General features: G+C 56.3%; 3 protein-coding genes across 3 annotated transcripts; all 3 read right to left on the reverse strand.

Annotated features, from left to right (window-relative positions):
* Window positions 1-874: 874 nt before the first annotated feature.
* CDEST_11136 (uncharacterized protein) lies at window positions 875-4286 on the reverse strand. The gene is made up of 3 exons (XM_062927292.1): window positions 2783-4286; window positions 2245-2692; window positions 875-2192 (listed from the first exon to the last, which is right to left on the reverse strand). Exons 1-3 carry the CDS (start codon window positions 3330-3332, stop codon window positions 1433-1435), a joined length of 1758 nt encoding a protein of 585 aa, XP_062783343.1. The 5' UTR covers window positions 3333-4286; the 3' UTR covers window positions 875-1432.
* A 1282-nt stretch (window positions 4287-5568) lies between these two features.
* On the reverse strand, window positions 5569-9060 carry CDEST_11137 (Putative universal stress protein A family). Its single transcript, XM_062927293.1, has 3 exons — window positions 7195-9060; window positions 6276-7140; window positions 5569-6221 (listed from the first exon to the last, which is right to left on the reverse strand). The coding sequence occupies exons 1-3, from the start codon at window positions 8291-8293 to the stop codon at window positions 6050-6052; spliced, it is 2136 nt and encodes a 711-aa protein (XP_062783344.1). The 5' UTR covers window positions 8294-9060; the 3' UTR covers window positions 5569-6049.
* Window positions 9061-11024: 1964 nt separating this feature from the next.
* CDEST_11138 (Putative small ribosomal subunit protein uS7) lies at window positions 11025-12707 on the reverse strand. The gene is made up of 3 exons (XM_062927294.1): window positions 12357-12707; window positions 11896-12258; window positions 11025-11820 (listed from the first exon to the last, which is right to left on the reverse strand). The coding sequence occupies exons 1-3, from the start codon at window positions 12573-12575 to the stop codon at window positions 11377-11379; spliced, it is 1026 nt and encodes a 341-aa protein (XP_062783345.1). The 5' UTR covers window positions 12576-12707; the 3' UTR covers window positions 11025-11376.
* Between the last annotated feature and the right edge of the window lie 1121 nt (window positions 12708-13828).

Genomic DNA, 13828 nt, shown 5'->3' on the forward strand with positions numbered 1-13828 from the left:
AAAAAGAATTCGAAAAATTGTCTTCTAACAGGACCACCGGCGGCAGAAGAAGCCTGGCGGCACCAACGAGCGCTTCGACCGCCCAGGCGTCCACAAGGGGGCAGCTGTTCGTCTTGGTCAACGCCGCTTGCTTCTGAAAACCATGTGTGATCCCAGAACCTCACTAAAGGCTTCAGTGAGATACCGAGACTGAGGCGTTCAACTGTCTGCTCTTAACCGCGGAATGGTGATGCCTGCTGTGACACAGTCTTGGAAGAGAAAAAGCCTGAATCTGTTCAGATAATGCAGCCCGATGCTACCACCACTCGAGCGTACTCGACCGCATCGGCACCTCGCCCTTGACTTTGTCCTGCCCTTCAGCCCTCTCCCTCGATCCAGATACCTGTCGCGGTTAACGGGAGACCCGCGTCAGTGCCACAGGCAGGGTGGCCTACCATCCGCATTACCCAGCTGTGGTGAAAGTTTGTGCTAGCCTGTCCTACAGCGTCGTCGTCGACCTGAAAAGCACTGGTACGATAATCCTGGAATAGAGCTGGTCGACAAGCAAACATGGGTGTCAAACCCTGAGTAAGCCCGAGAGGGTAGCAATGAAGGGAGACACCGTAAGATTCTCCAGAAGAGAGTCACGTATACAACTAGGATCAAGATAACGTAGTGAGGCTAATTACCAAAGGAACTCTCAAACAATCAATCCCATGAAAAGTTTAGAGGATGCCAGGATCTATGTTGGGTTGGGAAGACGAGGGAAGGGGCGTCTCGGCGACGTTTGCGACTCGCAGTTTCACTCTCACAAGACTTAAGCTATGTCGTCGTCGCATTCGACCAAGGCTTTCGCTTTCGAGTCTCTAGCACTCGACGACTATTCCTTTATGCCGTCCTTTGCAAACCGTCGCTACATGATCTGGTTTATGCCCGACCACAAGTGCATTCGTTCAACTCTCGGCCTTGGTGGCGTCCTCTATAGTGGTTTCATTTATTTAAATACAAAGCCTTTCCCGACATGAATCTCCAGTATAGACGAAATCCTTCCATAACCCAAACGCCTGACAACATAGCCTGAAAGAAAATAGCCAGTCCTTCACTGCCTCCTTCTCGAAAACTCATGATAGAGCAGACCATCCCCCAAATACCCCAGTGGGTTCCACCAGCTGCATACGCTCGGCGTCGGTAGGTAGTCCTTAGTACAACCCTTTGTTTCCATCCAATACATAGAGTTTCCCCATGAACCATCCCCAACTCCCATGTAAATGCGTGCGAGACATTGGCATCTCTTTCGGTGCTTTAGTCAATGTCTATCCGGTTTAGCAAAAACGCCGCGGGTGTTTTCCCTCTAACAGCCACCTAGTATGTCACGGCAGTATACAGGGACAAGCAACAAGAATGGCAACGCCAAAGAACAATGGGTGGAAACGGAATCCAAACCATGATGCCCTTAGGCTGTACGACCGTACGTCCGCTCCTCCAGGAGCTGGCGGTTGTTCCCCGCATTGCCATAGAGCATCTCCATCAATTTGCCCTTCTGCCGGGTGCGCACGCCCTCGAGATATCCGCCGACGTCTTCGAGTCCGCGAATTTGATCGTCAAGAGTCAAGGTACTCGAGTTAACAGACCTGACCAGCGGACTAACCAGCTTGCGCCGCAGATTCTCAAGATTGGCCTTGAGCGCCATGAGCTTGCCGTTGTGCTCGACGAGGATGCTTTTATTCCGCACCGTCTTCTCCCTCACATTTTGCAGCAGCATGCGATTCCGCTCATATTTGGCCACCTCAGCGGCGTTGGCGCCCAAGATGCGCGTCCAGAGTGACGACAACAAGTCGGCGTGCATGTCGTCTTGCGCCGAGGCCTCGCGGACGACTGTGCGAGCAAGGTTGAGAAATTGATGATCAATCGCCTCGAACAAGGCGAAAAGGGCAAGAGAGTGTTGAAGTTCAGAGTTGATGGCGTCTTCGAGCACAGTGAGGAACTCATTGAAAGTGCGCTGGAGGGCGAGGCGGGTGCGCTGCGGGTTAGACATGCCAAAGATGTACCTCGAGAAGGAGCCAAGGCGGGTTGGGGTGCCGAAGCCGTCTTCGAGTACGCCGGCCTCGGAGAGAAGGTTGTGGATGTTGTCAAAGGCGGCGGTGAAGGGGGAGGACGGCAAATGCTGGACTTGAGAAAGCTCTCTGCGCGCCCAGTCCATGACGATGAGAATGCTAAAGCCAGCGTCAGAATGAGAAAGGCCACAAGTGTGTACATGAAACTTACCCATCAATATCACCGTCAACGTTTGCGAAAAACTTGGTCAACTCAACAGCCAGGGTCTTTAGACTGTCGCTGAGATCATCCAGCTCCTTCACGATAATGGGCGCAGACGTCATGTTGCTTGAGCGCACGCTCTCGCCGAGATCCCATACCGCGACACCTGTTGCCTGCAGATCGCCCACCTGCGACACACCGTTCTCCGAAAAGTATATGAGCGGCTCGAAGGAGCGCGCGATGCCGGCGACCTTGACCAGATCGGGGACGGGCTGTTGCGCGGCGGGCTGGAACAGGTTGCGTGTCGCAGTGATGGCGAGAACAGCAACGAGGATAGACAGGACCGTGGACGACCACGAGTGAGTTAGGAAGCGCCACTTTGAGCGAAAGAAGTGGACGAGAGCCTCGATTGGTTCTGTGCGCTGCTGGACTTCGGCGCGCAATGCGAACCTGATATCTTTAGGTGATGTCAGTCTCATATCTTCCGATTGCACATGTGACGTTTTGGCACGATGATTACGCTTGCGCTTAGGACAAGGGAGCATACAGTTATCTTGATTCAACGTGCCCTCCGACGGACTTGTCTCCTTCCACGGGATATCCTCCAGTTTAATCGTGGTATTCTCCATCTTGGGCTCGGGGCTCGGCGATCGCCTCTTATCGGGACTCATGCTACCCGTCGGCAACCTTGTGCGCATGGCTTTGCGCAACACCGACTCATGCTCGTCGCCGTCGCTGTCGTAGTCGGGGCTCGACTGCCGCGATGTGGCGCCGAAGGCGCGACGAGACGGGGCAAATGCGCCGAGGAGGTCATCACTCCTGCGCCAGAAGCCGCTGTCGCGACTCCCGTTTCCGAGGCGGCGCCAGGCCGGAGGACTGTAGCCACCGGCGGATACTGAGTTTTCGGGGTCCGGACCCAGGTCGCTCTCGTTGTCCTCGGACCGGAACCCCGAGTGGTGCGACGGGTAGCCGAACAAGTTCCCGGTCGTGGGCCTCTTGTTCGGGGGTGGGGTCGTCGGCTCGAAGTCGGCCAAGGAGGCGTCTAAGTGATCGAGAGGATCGAAGGTCATGGCCGGCGGCTTCGAAGCCATCATCATAATGCTGTTGGTGATATCCGTAATTTTGAGAGGAGTGGCGGTTGTTGCGACGGACGAGTGCGCCGCTGGCCTCGGCGGGTGGAGCGGGAAGAGCCTTGTAAGTGTGCGTTGGTGGTAGAGGAGGCGGCTCGACCGCGGCCTCTGCAGAAGTGGTCTTGGTGTTGCGACTTGTGCGCTTGAAATAGCTGATGTTGGGGACCAAGGTAGGCTTCCAAGAGACTTGGACGATGTATAGGTAGACGAAGACGAAGGATAGGGTGAGTGTTGCGACGTATGTGCTTGGAGCGATGGTGATGCTCAGCAGGGAAACGTTGTTGTTAACGGTGACCAAAGACGGCATAGAAAACATGAGGAAGGATCGGAACCCGGGCGCGCACCCCTTCGCCGTGTTCGTCTCAGTATTGCGACAGAGACGTGAGTTGCTTTCTGCAGGTCGGCGGCTGGGGGGTGAAGGCAGAGAGAGAGGTACCTTGTTGGTTTACGCAGGGTGGGCGGAGGAGGGGTAGCGGGAGATGACCCGTAAGAGGGTTGTTTGTAACAACTGGAGCCCAGATAGGATGATTTTGGATTGATGTAACCGATCAGGGAGAGTGTATCGTGTAAGTCCAGCCCAGTCCGAAAGTGGCTCGGTTTGATGAGGAATGAATAGCGCGCGAGCGATAAAGGGTAGGATAGTTAGGGAGATAGTACGAGGAAAGGTTGAATTTGAGTATAGATCTAATGTAGGCAGGTAAGGAAGGTATGGTAAGGTGACAAACTGGGCGGCCCCCTCGGGATCGCTCTCTCCCACTCTATTCTGTCGCAATGACGGTAGGGGGTGGGTGGAAGGAAATGTGTAAGTGTGCGAGGATACTCAAAGTGGCCCGCAGGAAACGTGGGAGAGGCCAGAAAAAGCGGGAAAGGATGCAACAGACGGGCGGGCAGCGGCAATCCCACAAGCTTGGAAGGGGAGAGGGGATCTGATGCTTCCTCCCAGAGTCTTTTCTAATGCAATACTCGCTGGATCCCCATGCGGAGCGAGTTGAAATCGAGAGGTTGGGAGCTCTGTATCCACTTGCCAGGTTCGAAGCGATGGGCCAATCATAGCTCGTATCAGTCAAGGGAGTGGCCGTCTGGATTGGATGGGAGGGGCTCTAGTGGGGCATTCACAGTCATCGCAGTCGAGGAGACTCGGGCTCAGGACTAGAGTCTCACGGCACTCAATGCAGGGACGAGCAGGTAAGGATACGGATACCTGGGTACGAATACATAGGTACCCAGCACCAGTCGACTCCCCTTCTCCCTTTTGTAACGCCCTGGCTTGTTCTCAGAGAAGGGCACTGATTGATGGGCGGCAGGGAACACGCCTCGACGCCACTTTCTCGTCTCTGATTCGACTGTCCCTTCCCTGCGTCCGTGTACAAGAAGCTCCCGCGTCGTTCGTGTTTTAGGAAACAGGCGCGTCTTCCCCTCGGACGTTTAAGTGGCTGCAGCTCAGTCACGGGAACCGATGGCAGGACGACAAGGGAAGGCGGGGCTCATCCTGTCGTTCTCTTCTCACCTTTTCAATACAGCTAGGTAAACAAACAAACAAACAAACAAACACAGTCGTCCATCAATCAACCTTGAACTCTCGCGCCATCAGAGTCGCCCACCACAATCCATGTTCGGGAGCATCCGATTCGACGACGCCGCGCAACGGGCGGAGAAAGCTCGTGAGGCCGCACAAGTCACAAGACCCAATACTCAACCAGCCCCTACCAAGGTGGCGACTCGTTCGCCTGCTGGCAATGTTGTCCCATGTCTATCAGGACAAATCTCAAACGCTTGAATCTCTCGAAAAAGCACCGCGGCCCCGTAATCCACACCCCCTACTCCTCTCCCTCATTTGGTTCGCCAGATTCACGAGTTCCCCTCTCAGAAGGTACCCAGAAAAAGCAACTGAGCTGGCCCCAATCAGCCAAACCCATTATCTTATCACCCCGCATCAAAGATCCACTCACCGAATCAACACTACCGCCGTCACCGACAAGACATCACCCCCTCCCCCCTCCACTGCGGACAACGACGACGATGCCATCCTTCCCCTCACTCCTCGAGTGACTCGTTCATGAACCATGGGGAACGCCCACTTATCCTCGAGCTATTGTCGAACATAACTCTTCTTCTCGTTTGTCGGCAGTTATGCAAGCCATCAATCACTGCTCGCATTAGCATGTCTAACCACCTATCCGGGGTTGCCCTCACTGAAGCTCACTGATACCTTCAACCACTCCAGCCCACTCCGGCCCACTCCTCACTTGCCTCACTGCTAGACTGTCAACTTAAAAAAATCGGGCAATGATGCCTAACAATCTGGTATTGGTACTGTAAATACCGCTATGCCGCTTTTATGACAACGTTATCCGTCAAATCCTTACAGGAGAAACCCGAGAGCCGTGCGTAGGATGTATCGACCCAACCACGCTTGCTATCTTCATGTCCCATTCTCAAACCAGAAAAAATTGCCTCCCACCGAACGCCCTGGAGCACCTAAGCGTCCGACCAATGCCTTCCTTTGGGCCGCGACAGGTTCATATGATAGATAAACGAAAAATATGCCCTGCCGTCGGTTACAGGCTCTCCCCTCGTTTTATTTGCTCCATCTGGCCGAGCTCTCGCTCCTCGACCAGCGATGCTCTTCTCGTGCTGAAACGATCCCAGAGTCCTGATAGCCTACGCCTCGGCGCGGGGTCCTTCTAGTCGATCTTCGCGTTGGCGAGACTCTTGGTTCCGGGATTGTTCAAATCGTTGACCTGCTTGATGGTGCCTCTCTTGTACTTGCTCTTATTGCGGAGTCGCTTGCGGGCCACCATGACAGGCACCGAACTCTTGGTTACTAGGTAGTTTGAAAAGGATCCCAATATGACACTGTACCGCTCGTTAGCAGAGCTGTCACGCAGCAATGAATGTGCCAGCACTCACCCTTTGAGAGCACTACGGCCACGACTGCCCAAAATCACCAACGTAGGGCTGACGAGATCAATCACCTCCGTGATCAGGTGCTTTGGGTTCTTGCAGTGGACTACCTCCACAATAACTCGTACTTGCAGACGCGTCCGTCGCAGCAGCCGCTCGACCCGCTCTTGGATGTCATACACTGCACGACGGCGCTCCTCCTCGGCCCGGCCGCGCTCTCTACTCGACGGCGCCGGTGATGACGAGTCGCTAGCATTCAAAGCCGAGGCTCGCGGGAGATGGGGGTAGGACGGGCCAGCTGTCATTCCTGGCGGCGCCGCCTTGTTGCTCGACATGGCGTTAATGGCAGCTGCCTGTTCCTGATGGGCTGCGCGCTCGTCGGGGACCATGATTCCCTCGGCTGAGTAGATGCCCGTCTCTTCATCCACGCAATAAATGCAAATCAGGGTGTCGCCGTCTCGCAAGACTGTGCCTATGGTCCATTCCAGCGCATGCGTTGACTCCTCGCTGAGGTCCGTGGCCACGAGGTACTTTCTCAACCTGTGGTGCTCCTCTTCGGCCGCCTTCTGAATCTGATCGAACTCGCCTCGCATGATGATACGGAGAGTTCGGGAGAACTCTGGGTTGTTGAGAATCTCCGTTCGAGAGAAGGCCAGTCTCTGGGCCCGCTTAATGTCGTTGAGGTCCTCCTCATCATCCGAATTCACGGCGGAAGCCATTCCCGAGCCAGGCTCGTTATCGAACGCCGTGGTTGGGCGGACGCCAGCTTTCGGCTTCGCCCTCTCGCCAGTGGGCTTAGTGAGTGTAATGGATGGCTCGTCCAACAACGACTTGTATTGATACTGCGGTTGCTTGGAACTGACCGCGAGGCCTTGGGATTGGTCAGCGTCTCATTTGACATTGATCTAGGCGGGGGGTGACTTACGCTCCTCCTCGGCAGCAGCAAGCAGGCTGAGTGTCTTGCGGTCGGCCTTGCTTGCCTCGGAAGACTTCACGCCACTTTCCGAGGATCGAGGTGACATCTTACGTCCTCTCTGGCTCTCCTCGTCCGAGGAGCTGCGTGCATCGTCGTCGCTGCTGTCCTCAAGCTCCTCTCCATCGGGACTAAGATAGTCTTTCGTCAGCCGGCCGACACCGGCATCTTCTACGCTAGACTTCTTGCGGCCAGCCAAACCCGAAAGACCGCCGCCCGAGAATGCGAGATTCGCATCTGAAAGTTTGCGGTAGGCGGTTGATATGTCCACTACACGGCCGTCGTCGAGGACGGCAGTGCCAGGGATCTGTTGAAAGCGCCCGCTGACGTTGGGCGAACGGGAGCGCATGCTCAGTCGGCCATGAGGAGACTTGGATTTGCTGCCTTGACCCCTGCTTGAACTTCTACCGCCAAGGTTGATGGAGGGGTTGCTGGCAATAGAGCCATGACGGGCCCTGTCGCCTGGAAGTACAATGCCAGGGATCTCATTGCCGCGCATGACATCGGCCATGACGCCGCCCGACTTCTTTGCGCCGGGTCCCTTGCCGCCTTGGGTGTTGCGCTTCGGCATAGCCTGTCCGATGTTGTTGGTAGATATAGCAGAAAATTGGTAGTCGGCAGTGGGATCCAGGCGGTTGGCGGCGGCGCGGGGGCCGAAGCTGGGCTTCTGAGAGTGGGAGTCGGAAAAGGTCCGTGGATGAGGTGCGCGGGATTCGACGGGAGAGCTGGGACCGGCGCTGGCGGCTTGCTTGGGGGCCGAGGTGTCGATATCGAGCATGCTTCGGACGGGGGGCGGAGGGCCGCTGATATCCAACATGCTGCGCACCGGCACAGCGTGCGTCCTAGCGGGGCTCTTCTTTCCAGCATCGTCGCCGACATCCAACATGCTTCGTACAGGAGAGCGAGGCGAGGTGTAGGGCGACGGCGAGCGTGCCGAGACGGGTGAGCCTGGGTTCCAACCGGATCTATTAGGCGTACCCTCGAGTAGGGCCAGAACATCCCTTCTCTCCTCGTCCAGCATGGCCTCCATGCTCATGGGCTGACGCGACATGCTGAGCCGCGTCGACGGTTGCTCTGCGCACTTGGCGGGGAGGATGCCTTCGTCGGCAACGGGTGGGTATCACAGGAGCGACAGAAGAAAGAAGTCAAGTCGTCGGGCGTGGGATGATGCTGATGGTATCGTCTGCTTGAAATTGAATACGGGCGTGCTGGTCGGGTCGGGGTTGGTTCGTTTGGTTCGTTCGGGGTGGCGGTAAATCTAACGGGGAATGATCTTGCGGTGTTGGCGTTGGTGGTGCAGGTTGTTCGGCAGAAACAGCATTGTGTAGGCACAGTCAAGAGAGGTCGGCGGGCGGAGCGAGGCTTCCTAGATCATGGCTTCGTGGGTGGACCAGATCAGAGGTGCGGAAGGAGCGCTGGGTGTGGAGGCCTAAATTAGCTTGTGAAGCACGAGTCGAGTTCGCCAAGGCCGGGTGAAGGAGGAACAGTAATATTTAGGAGTAAAAGGTAGGTAAGAGAGGGGGAGAGAGGAATCGAAAAAGTGCGGTAGGTGAGAAATAGCAACGAGTCGCACGAAGACAACGCACGCGCACGATTGGTAGCGGTGGTGGTGGTGGATGGAGCAAAAGTAAGGTATCCTAGTCCAAGTCAAGCCCAATGTCCTCCCGTCATGTTAGGTTCTCTGGTGGTGGCAGTAGCTGCGCAAGCGCAGGCTGGGAACGAGCATGAAAGGTGGGGACTTGTAGATGGGAGAATGGGATGCGGTGGAGAGTTTAGTGGTTGAAGAGTGGAGGGTGGAAGGGAGAGGCAGAGCCTAAGAGGTGGTGGGAGGAGGAAGAAGAGGGGGCGGGGAGGGATCAAGGAGGGGTACGTGCACCGCTTTTTAGCGTCCCAGTCTTTGGTCCCTGACTGTTCTTTGTGGCCCGAGTGACTTCAACACTATAGTGCATGGGACGAGGTAAAATGACAGACAAATCCGGAGAGATACATGTGTACAGAGCAGCACACTCCCCACCCCCGAAGACACTCGTCAACCGCATCTTCAGCTAGTTGTTTCCCCCTCTAATTTGCATCCTACGAATCTCGACCTGCATAGACTCGTGGGAAGGGGAAGAGGGCTCTCGCGACTGACCCGGGATTCGAGAAGAGAACACGAACTGGAGGGCGGCAGCGGGTCGCTAGAAGGGTTGCCAATATAATGGATCCATGGGTGATGGATACCTTAACCGGCTCCAGTTCCAGCCCATCGCCTTGCCCAGCCCCGGCCCCATCCAGGCTCGCTCCCCCTTGGTGCAGAAATCCCGTCTTCAATTTGGAGGCGTCGTCATCACCAGTCTTGGTACGGGCGGTACCTGCCCACCCTGGAAACCTGGTGAGGTACAGATAGGCCTCCCCAATCACAGCCTCATAATTGTGTCTGATACGTGAACCTGACTAGATGAAAGGGGATGTTTGCATGTGAGTGAACTAATCTGTTTGCTGCCGCAGGGCATTGGTAATAGGTAGGTGTTGTGTACTGCAAATAGCCAGCCGCCTGTTCTCTCAGACCAGGCGGCCTCCGACGAAGACAAAACTCAATCCGACGATGGGGACGCACACACCCTCGCCCCAACTCTTCTGCCGACGGATGCACGCCATTGACATGCAACCCATCCGAACGAGAGATGCTCCGAGTCTGGTCGCGCTTCGCATGTTTGCTTGACTGGGCGGGCATCAGGCTGGTTGTGTCCCGAGCCCCCCCCCCCCCCCAGCGATCTTTAGACTTCAAATGATGGGGGAACATCTGATAATATCTGGCCGGTCATTTACAAGTTATCATGATGTTAAACCGAGATCGATAAGGCTGTTTCTACAACGCACTGCAGTGTGATGTAAAAAGCTGGAGAGAGGGCAGTGCAGGCCGACGAGAAGAACCTGGCTGACCTGGCTGGGTTGGGGAAAGAACGACGTCTTGGACGGTTGTTTGATATACCGGTGGTGTTGTCCACGTGGGGCAGCGCGGCGGTAACCCGCGATCCATCAATCGATCAATCATTCCAAGTCGAAACACCCCGAGATGCAAATCAACGAGTGACGCATTTCGTGCTCGTCCCTACTGCATTTTGTGCACTTGGATTTACTTTTATCTACCCCGCCCTGCGCGTCTTCCGAAAATGAATTCTATGGCGCCAACCTTCCCGGGTCTTCGTCGTCCGTAGCCTTCGTCAACCTCCGTCTTGTCCCCCCCCCCCCCCCCCCCCCCCCCTCGGTGAACGTCTATTCAGCCGGGACACCGCAATAGAGCCTTGAACACGGCCCATGGCCCATCGTGAACGGGACTTACTACCCATGTGCCAGACTGACGGTGTGATGACGATGCCGGCGTCCATCGCCAAGAGCACCGGCCTCTTGGCGGGAATACGCCGGCTGCCTCTGCACTGTGCCGCCTACGATCTTACGGTAGGCCGATCCATCATCGTCCGGACTCACGGCCGCCATATAGGTAGCCGGGACACTCACTAACCCGGGTCCAACTGTCGTCACGCACAGTCCGCCCAAATGTCACCGCGTGCCGAGGAGACTTATCACACGGGACGTTCCCCAGGCCTGCCTCTTCGCAGAGTCACCAGAGTATGTACCGTCAAGACGATCCGATGATGTGCGAAGAGTTGGGTATTCAACCTCATGTACCAGGTCACAGGGATAAGGGAACATCGAGCTGTCGTCTCAAGTTTTCGGGGCCCTTCTTTCAAACCTTGGTCAAAGATGCGTTGCTTTTCTAGTCGCAGTGAAGTTACATCCCCACGGAAGAGACGGTGCTGCTACTTACAGGCTGCCGTCTTGCACTACCAGTGTCGTTTGTCACAAGAAACGCCCGTGTCCAAAGGCTTCTTCGCAGGGAACTGCCGTATTCGTCGCATTTCCAGGCTCCCCAATTGCTGTACGCCGAATTGGTCCCTTGAACAGGCGCCGCTGCACCTCATCATCTTCTGGGGCCTCCCCGCCCTTACCTCGGACGTTCATAGTAAAATACTGACAGGAAACACGCTCATCTTGAGCACTTGACATTGTCGGGGTGAATATAGTACAATATACAGTTCTTTGTTTACACTTTTTCTTTCCTGCTCGAATAGCGGCCCACCTTCACTACGATCTCTAATGCGCCTTGACGGGCTTGACCGTCAAGTTGGCACGCGTCGCAGTGCCGAGCTTGTGCAATGTCAGCCTTTTGTCCCAGACGCCCGACCGTCCCTCAACAACAGCGATGACCTCGTCGGCCACCCGGTGCGGGAACTGCGTCCGGCCACTGCCCTTGGACGGCTTCTTGTTGACGACGTCCAGGATCCATTGGAATGCGGCCCGCCGCCTCTGACGCACGGCCAGCGGCACCGGCAGCTCCAGGGGGCGGCCACCACCAGCTCCGCCCGGGATGCGGCGGATCTTGAGCAGGGGCGCCACTGAGTCGATGGCTAGCGTGAGGTACAGCACGGGGTTCAGAGGCAGATGCGCTGGCGGCGGGGCGCCCGGGAGGAGCGGGTATCGCGGGTTGATGATGGGGGGAGGCGAGGTTCGGAGGAAGTTGAGGACCATGGCCATGTTCTGTGTAACACGTGCGTTAGCATGCGTCTTCTCTTGCACGCGGAAGCACACATCTAACTATCGAGATGGACTTACTCTTTGCGCTTGTGCCTTCTTGCCGTCCCGCATCATCAGGTTGGTCAGCTGGTCGAGCACAGGGTGGTAACGAGACTTCAGGTGGCTGTGCGGTGGCAGAGGGAGGCTCGGTAGGGGAAACTTGTATCCCGGACGTTGCGACGTCGCGATCTCCGTATCTTGGGCGTTTGTGAGCAGTCCGCCGGACGCCAGGACCTCGAGGTCACGGAGGGGATCACCGTTCGACGGTGTAGGGGGGATGGCGCCTTCGTTGTAAAGCGCCTGCTCCTGTGCCTCCGTCAGGGCGCCCTCGAGCCCGGCGCTCTGTCCCTTGGCCGCGATGACGAGCTCTTCCAGCGCCGCGGCGGCCTCGTCTGTTGTTGACTGCAAATATCCCGTCAGTCCTTCTTCTCTTACTCTCACCCTCCTCTTCTCAGCCACAACATATTCCTATGTGTCCATCATCGGCCGTGTCCGCATACCTGTTGTCCCGTTGCAGGCTCCGAGCCAATCTGGCTCTGAGGGAAGGCAGCATTTTCAGATGGTCTCAGAGTTGGGGGCTGACTCCGTTCGCCCTTGTGCTCGTCCGCGTATCCTCGTCTCGTCGCGGCCCAGACCGGAAGTTCCTGTCGGGGGGTCAAGGGTCGGGAGCGCAGCACGAGCGTCCGGCCGGCGGTTCGCAGGCTCGGCCGCAGGGACATGACTGCCGTGGATACGATAATGTTCCGAAGACGTGGGTTGCCAATTGAGGTGTATTGGGGCGTTGTCGAGCTGTTCGGGGGTGGCAAGAAAGTTGCCTGGCGCCGTTCCGACTGGGTTTGAGTCGCAGCCAATCCGTGATACACGAAAATTATTGAGTCGCGCGGCTGTTCGCTCCACACCTCCCCTAACTGCTGTTTCTCTCTCTCTTCTTTGCTTACCTACACATCTGAACTGCCTTCTTAGCGTCTGCTGGATAAATGGTAACTCCGGAGACCGAACCTATTTGCATGCACAGGGTGCCTATTTCTCCAGGCCCCACCCCGGTCAGAAGTCGGTCTGGCCCGTGCCGTAGGCGGCTTACAATCTTCGTCTTAGGTAAGCTCAGCTCCCACTGTCATCGTCATCGGTCATCGAGCGAGGAGATGCAGACCTTCTTCACCAATGCCACCACCCCTTTTCAACAACGCAGCCCTTTCAAGTTGTCTTGCTTTGCTTGCTCGAGCCAACCACTCAATGGACTCTCCCTCGCAGCGCGGCATTTAACCCTTTTTGAACCGAGCCAAACACGTCGCGGTGCTCCAAAACCAACGTCCCATCCCATCCCCATTCGGATCTTGCCTAACCCAATTCACAGAACAGCCTGTCTTTACTCCCCTCTTTCTGATCCCTTTGCCAAACCGCACGATGTCCAGTTGTGTCGATATCCCGCATCCATCCTCCTCACATGTGTTTTATGTGGGCGGCGGTGAGAGGACGCAACAACCGCCAATACCAGCAGACATGACGATGAGAGACACGAGTTCCCGATGTCAATCCCCATGCCGGGGCTTAGCTCGATCGCATCCCGCTTACATGTCGTGGCACGCCGCCTCTCACACACGTTCCGTCCACATGCAACTGCAGCCTATGCATGCTCTCTTCCTGTCTCTCTTGACCCCTCGCTGCATGCTGACCGAATTGGACGGACCCATCATTGAACACCAATGATGCGTGATCAGCCCGCCGCTCGTGCTGCAGAGTGTGTGCAGCTCCTGCAGACGACATTTAGCGGCTCTTTCCCCACCTCCTCATCCCACTTCTGCCCTCATGCTCTCCGGTCAATTGCTTGCACATTGCAGCATGACCCTATCTCTTTTGTGGGGAGATCTGTCATTCTGCGGACACGTTGCGGTTCATATTGCCATTCCATTGACAGTCTCCGAGCGTGGCAGACGATCGAGTGCCGCGGTGGCAGGCGGCTGCGTGCTGTCCA

The sequence above is a fragment of the Colletotrichum destructivum genome, chromosome 7 (assembly GCF_034447905.1).
Source record: "Colletotrichum destructivum chromosome 7, complete sequence".
In the NCBI taxonomy this organism is placed as follows: Eukaryota; Fungi; Ascomycota; class Sordariomycetes; order Glomerellales; family Glomerellaceae; genus Colletotrichum; species Colletotrichum destructivum.

Coding starts and splice junctions, on each gene's coding strand:
- CDEST_11138 (XM_062927294.1), bottom strand. CDS start 12,575: ATGTCCCTGCGGCCGAGCCTGCGAACCGCCGGCCGGACGCTCGTGCTG. Junction 12,259..12,356: donor AGCCTGCAACGGGACAACAG/GTATGCGGACAC, acceptor GGATATTTGCAG/TCAACAACAGACGAGGCCGC. Junction 11,821..11,895: donor AGAAGGCACAAGCGCAAAGA/GTAAGTCCATCT, acceptor CGTGTTACACAG/AACATGGCCATGGTCCTCAA.
- CDEST_11137 (XM_062927293.1), bottom strand. CDS start 8,293: ATGTCGCGTCAGCCCATGAGCATGGAGGCCATGCTGGACGAGGAGAGA. Junction 7,141..7,194: donor TGCTGCTGCCGAGGAGGAGC/GTAAGTCACCCC, acceptor ACCAATCCCAAG/GCCTCGCGGTCAGTTCCAAG. Junction 6,222..6,275: donor GGCCGTAGTGCTCTCAAAGG/GTGAGTGCTGGC, acceptor CGAGCGGTACAG/TGTCATATTGGGATCCTTTT.
- CDEST_11136 (XM_062927292.1), bottom strand. CDS start 3,332: ATGATGATGGCTTCGAAGCCGCCGGCCATGACCTTCGATCCTCTCGAT. Junction 2,693..2,782: donor CACGTTGAATCAAGATAACT/GTATGCTCCCTT, acceptor CATCACCTAAAG/ATATCAGGTTCGCATTGCGC. Junction 2,193..2,244: donor GTTGACGGTGATATTGATGG/GTAAGTTTCATG, acceptor CGCTGGCTTTAG/CATTCTCATCGTCATGGACT.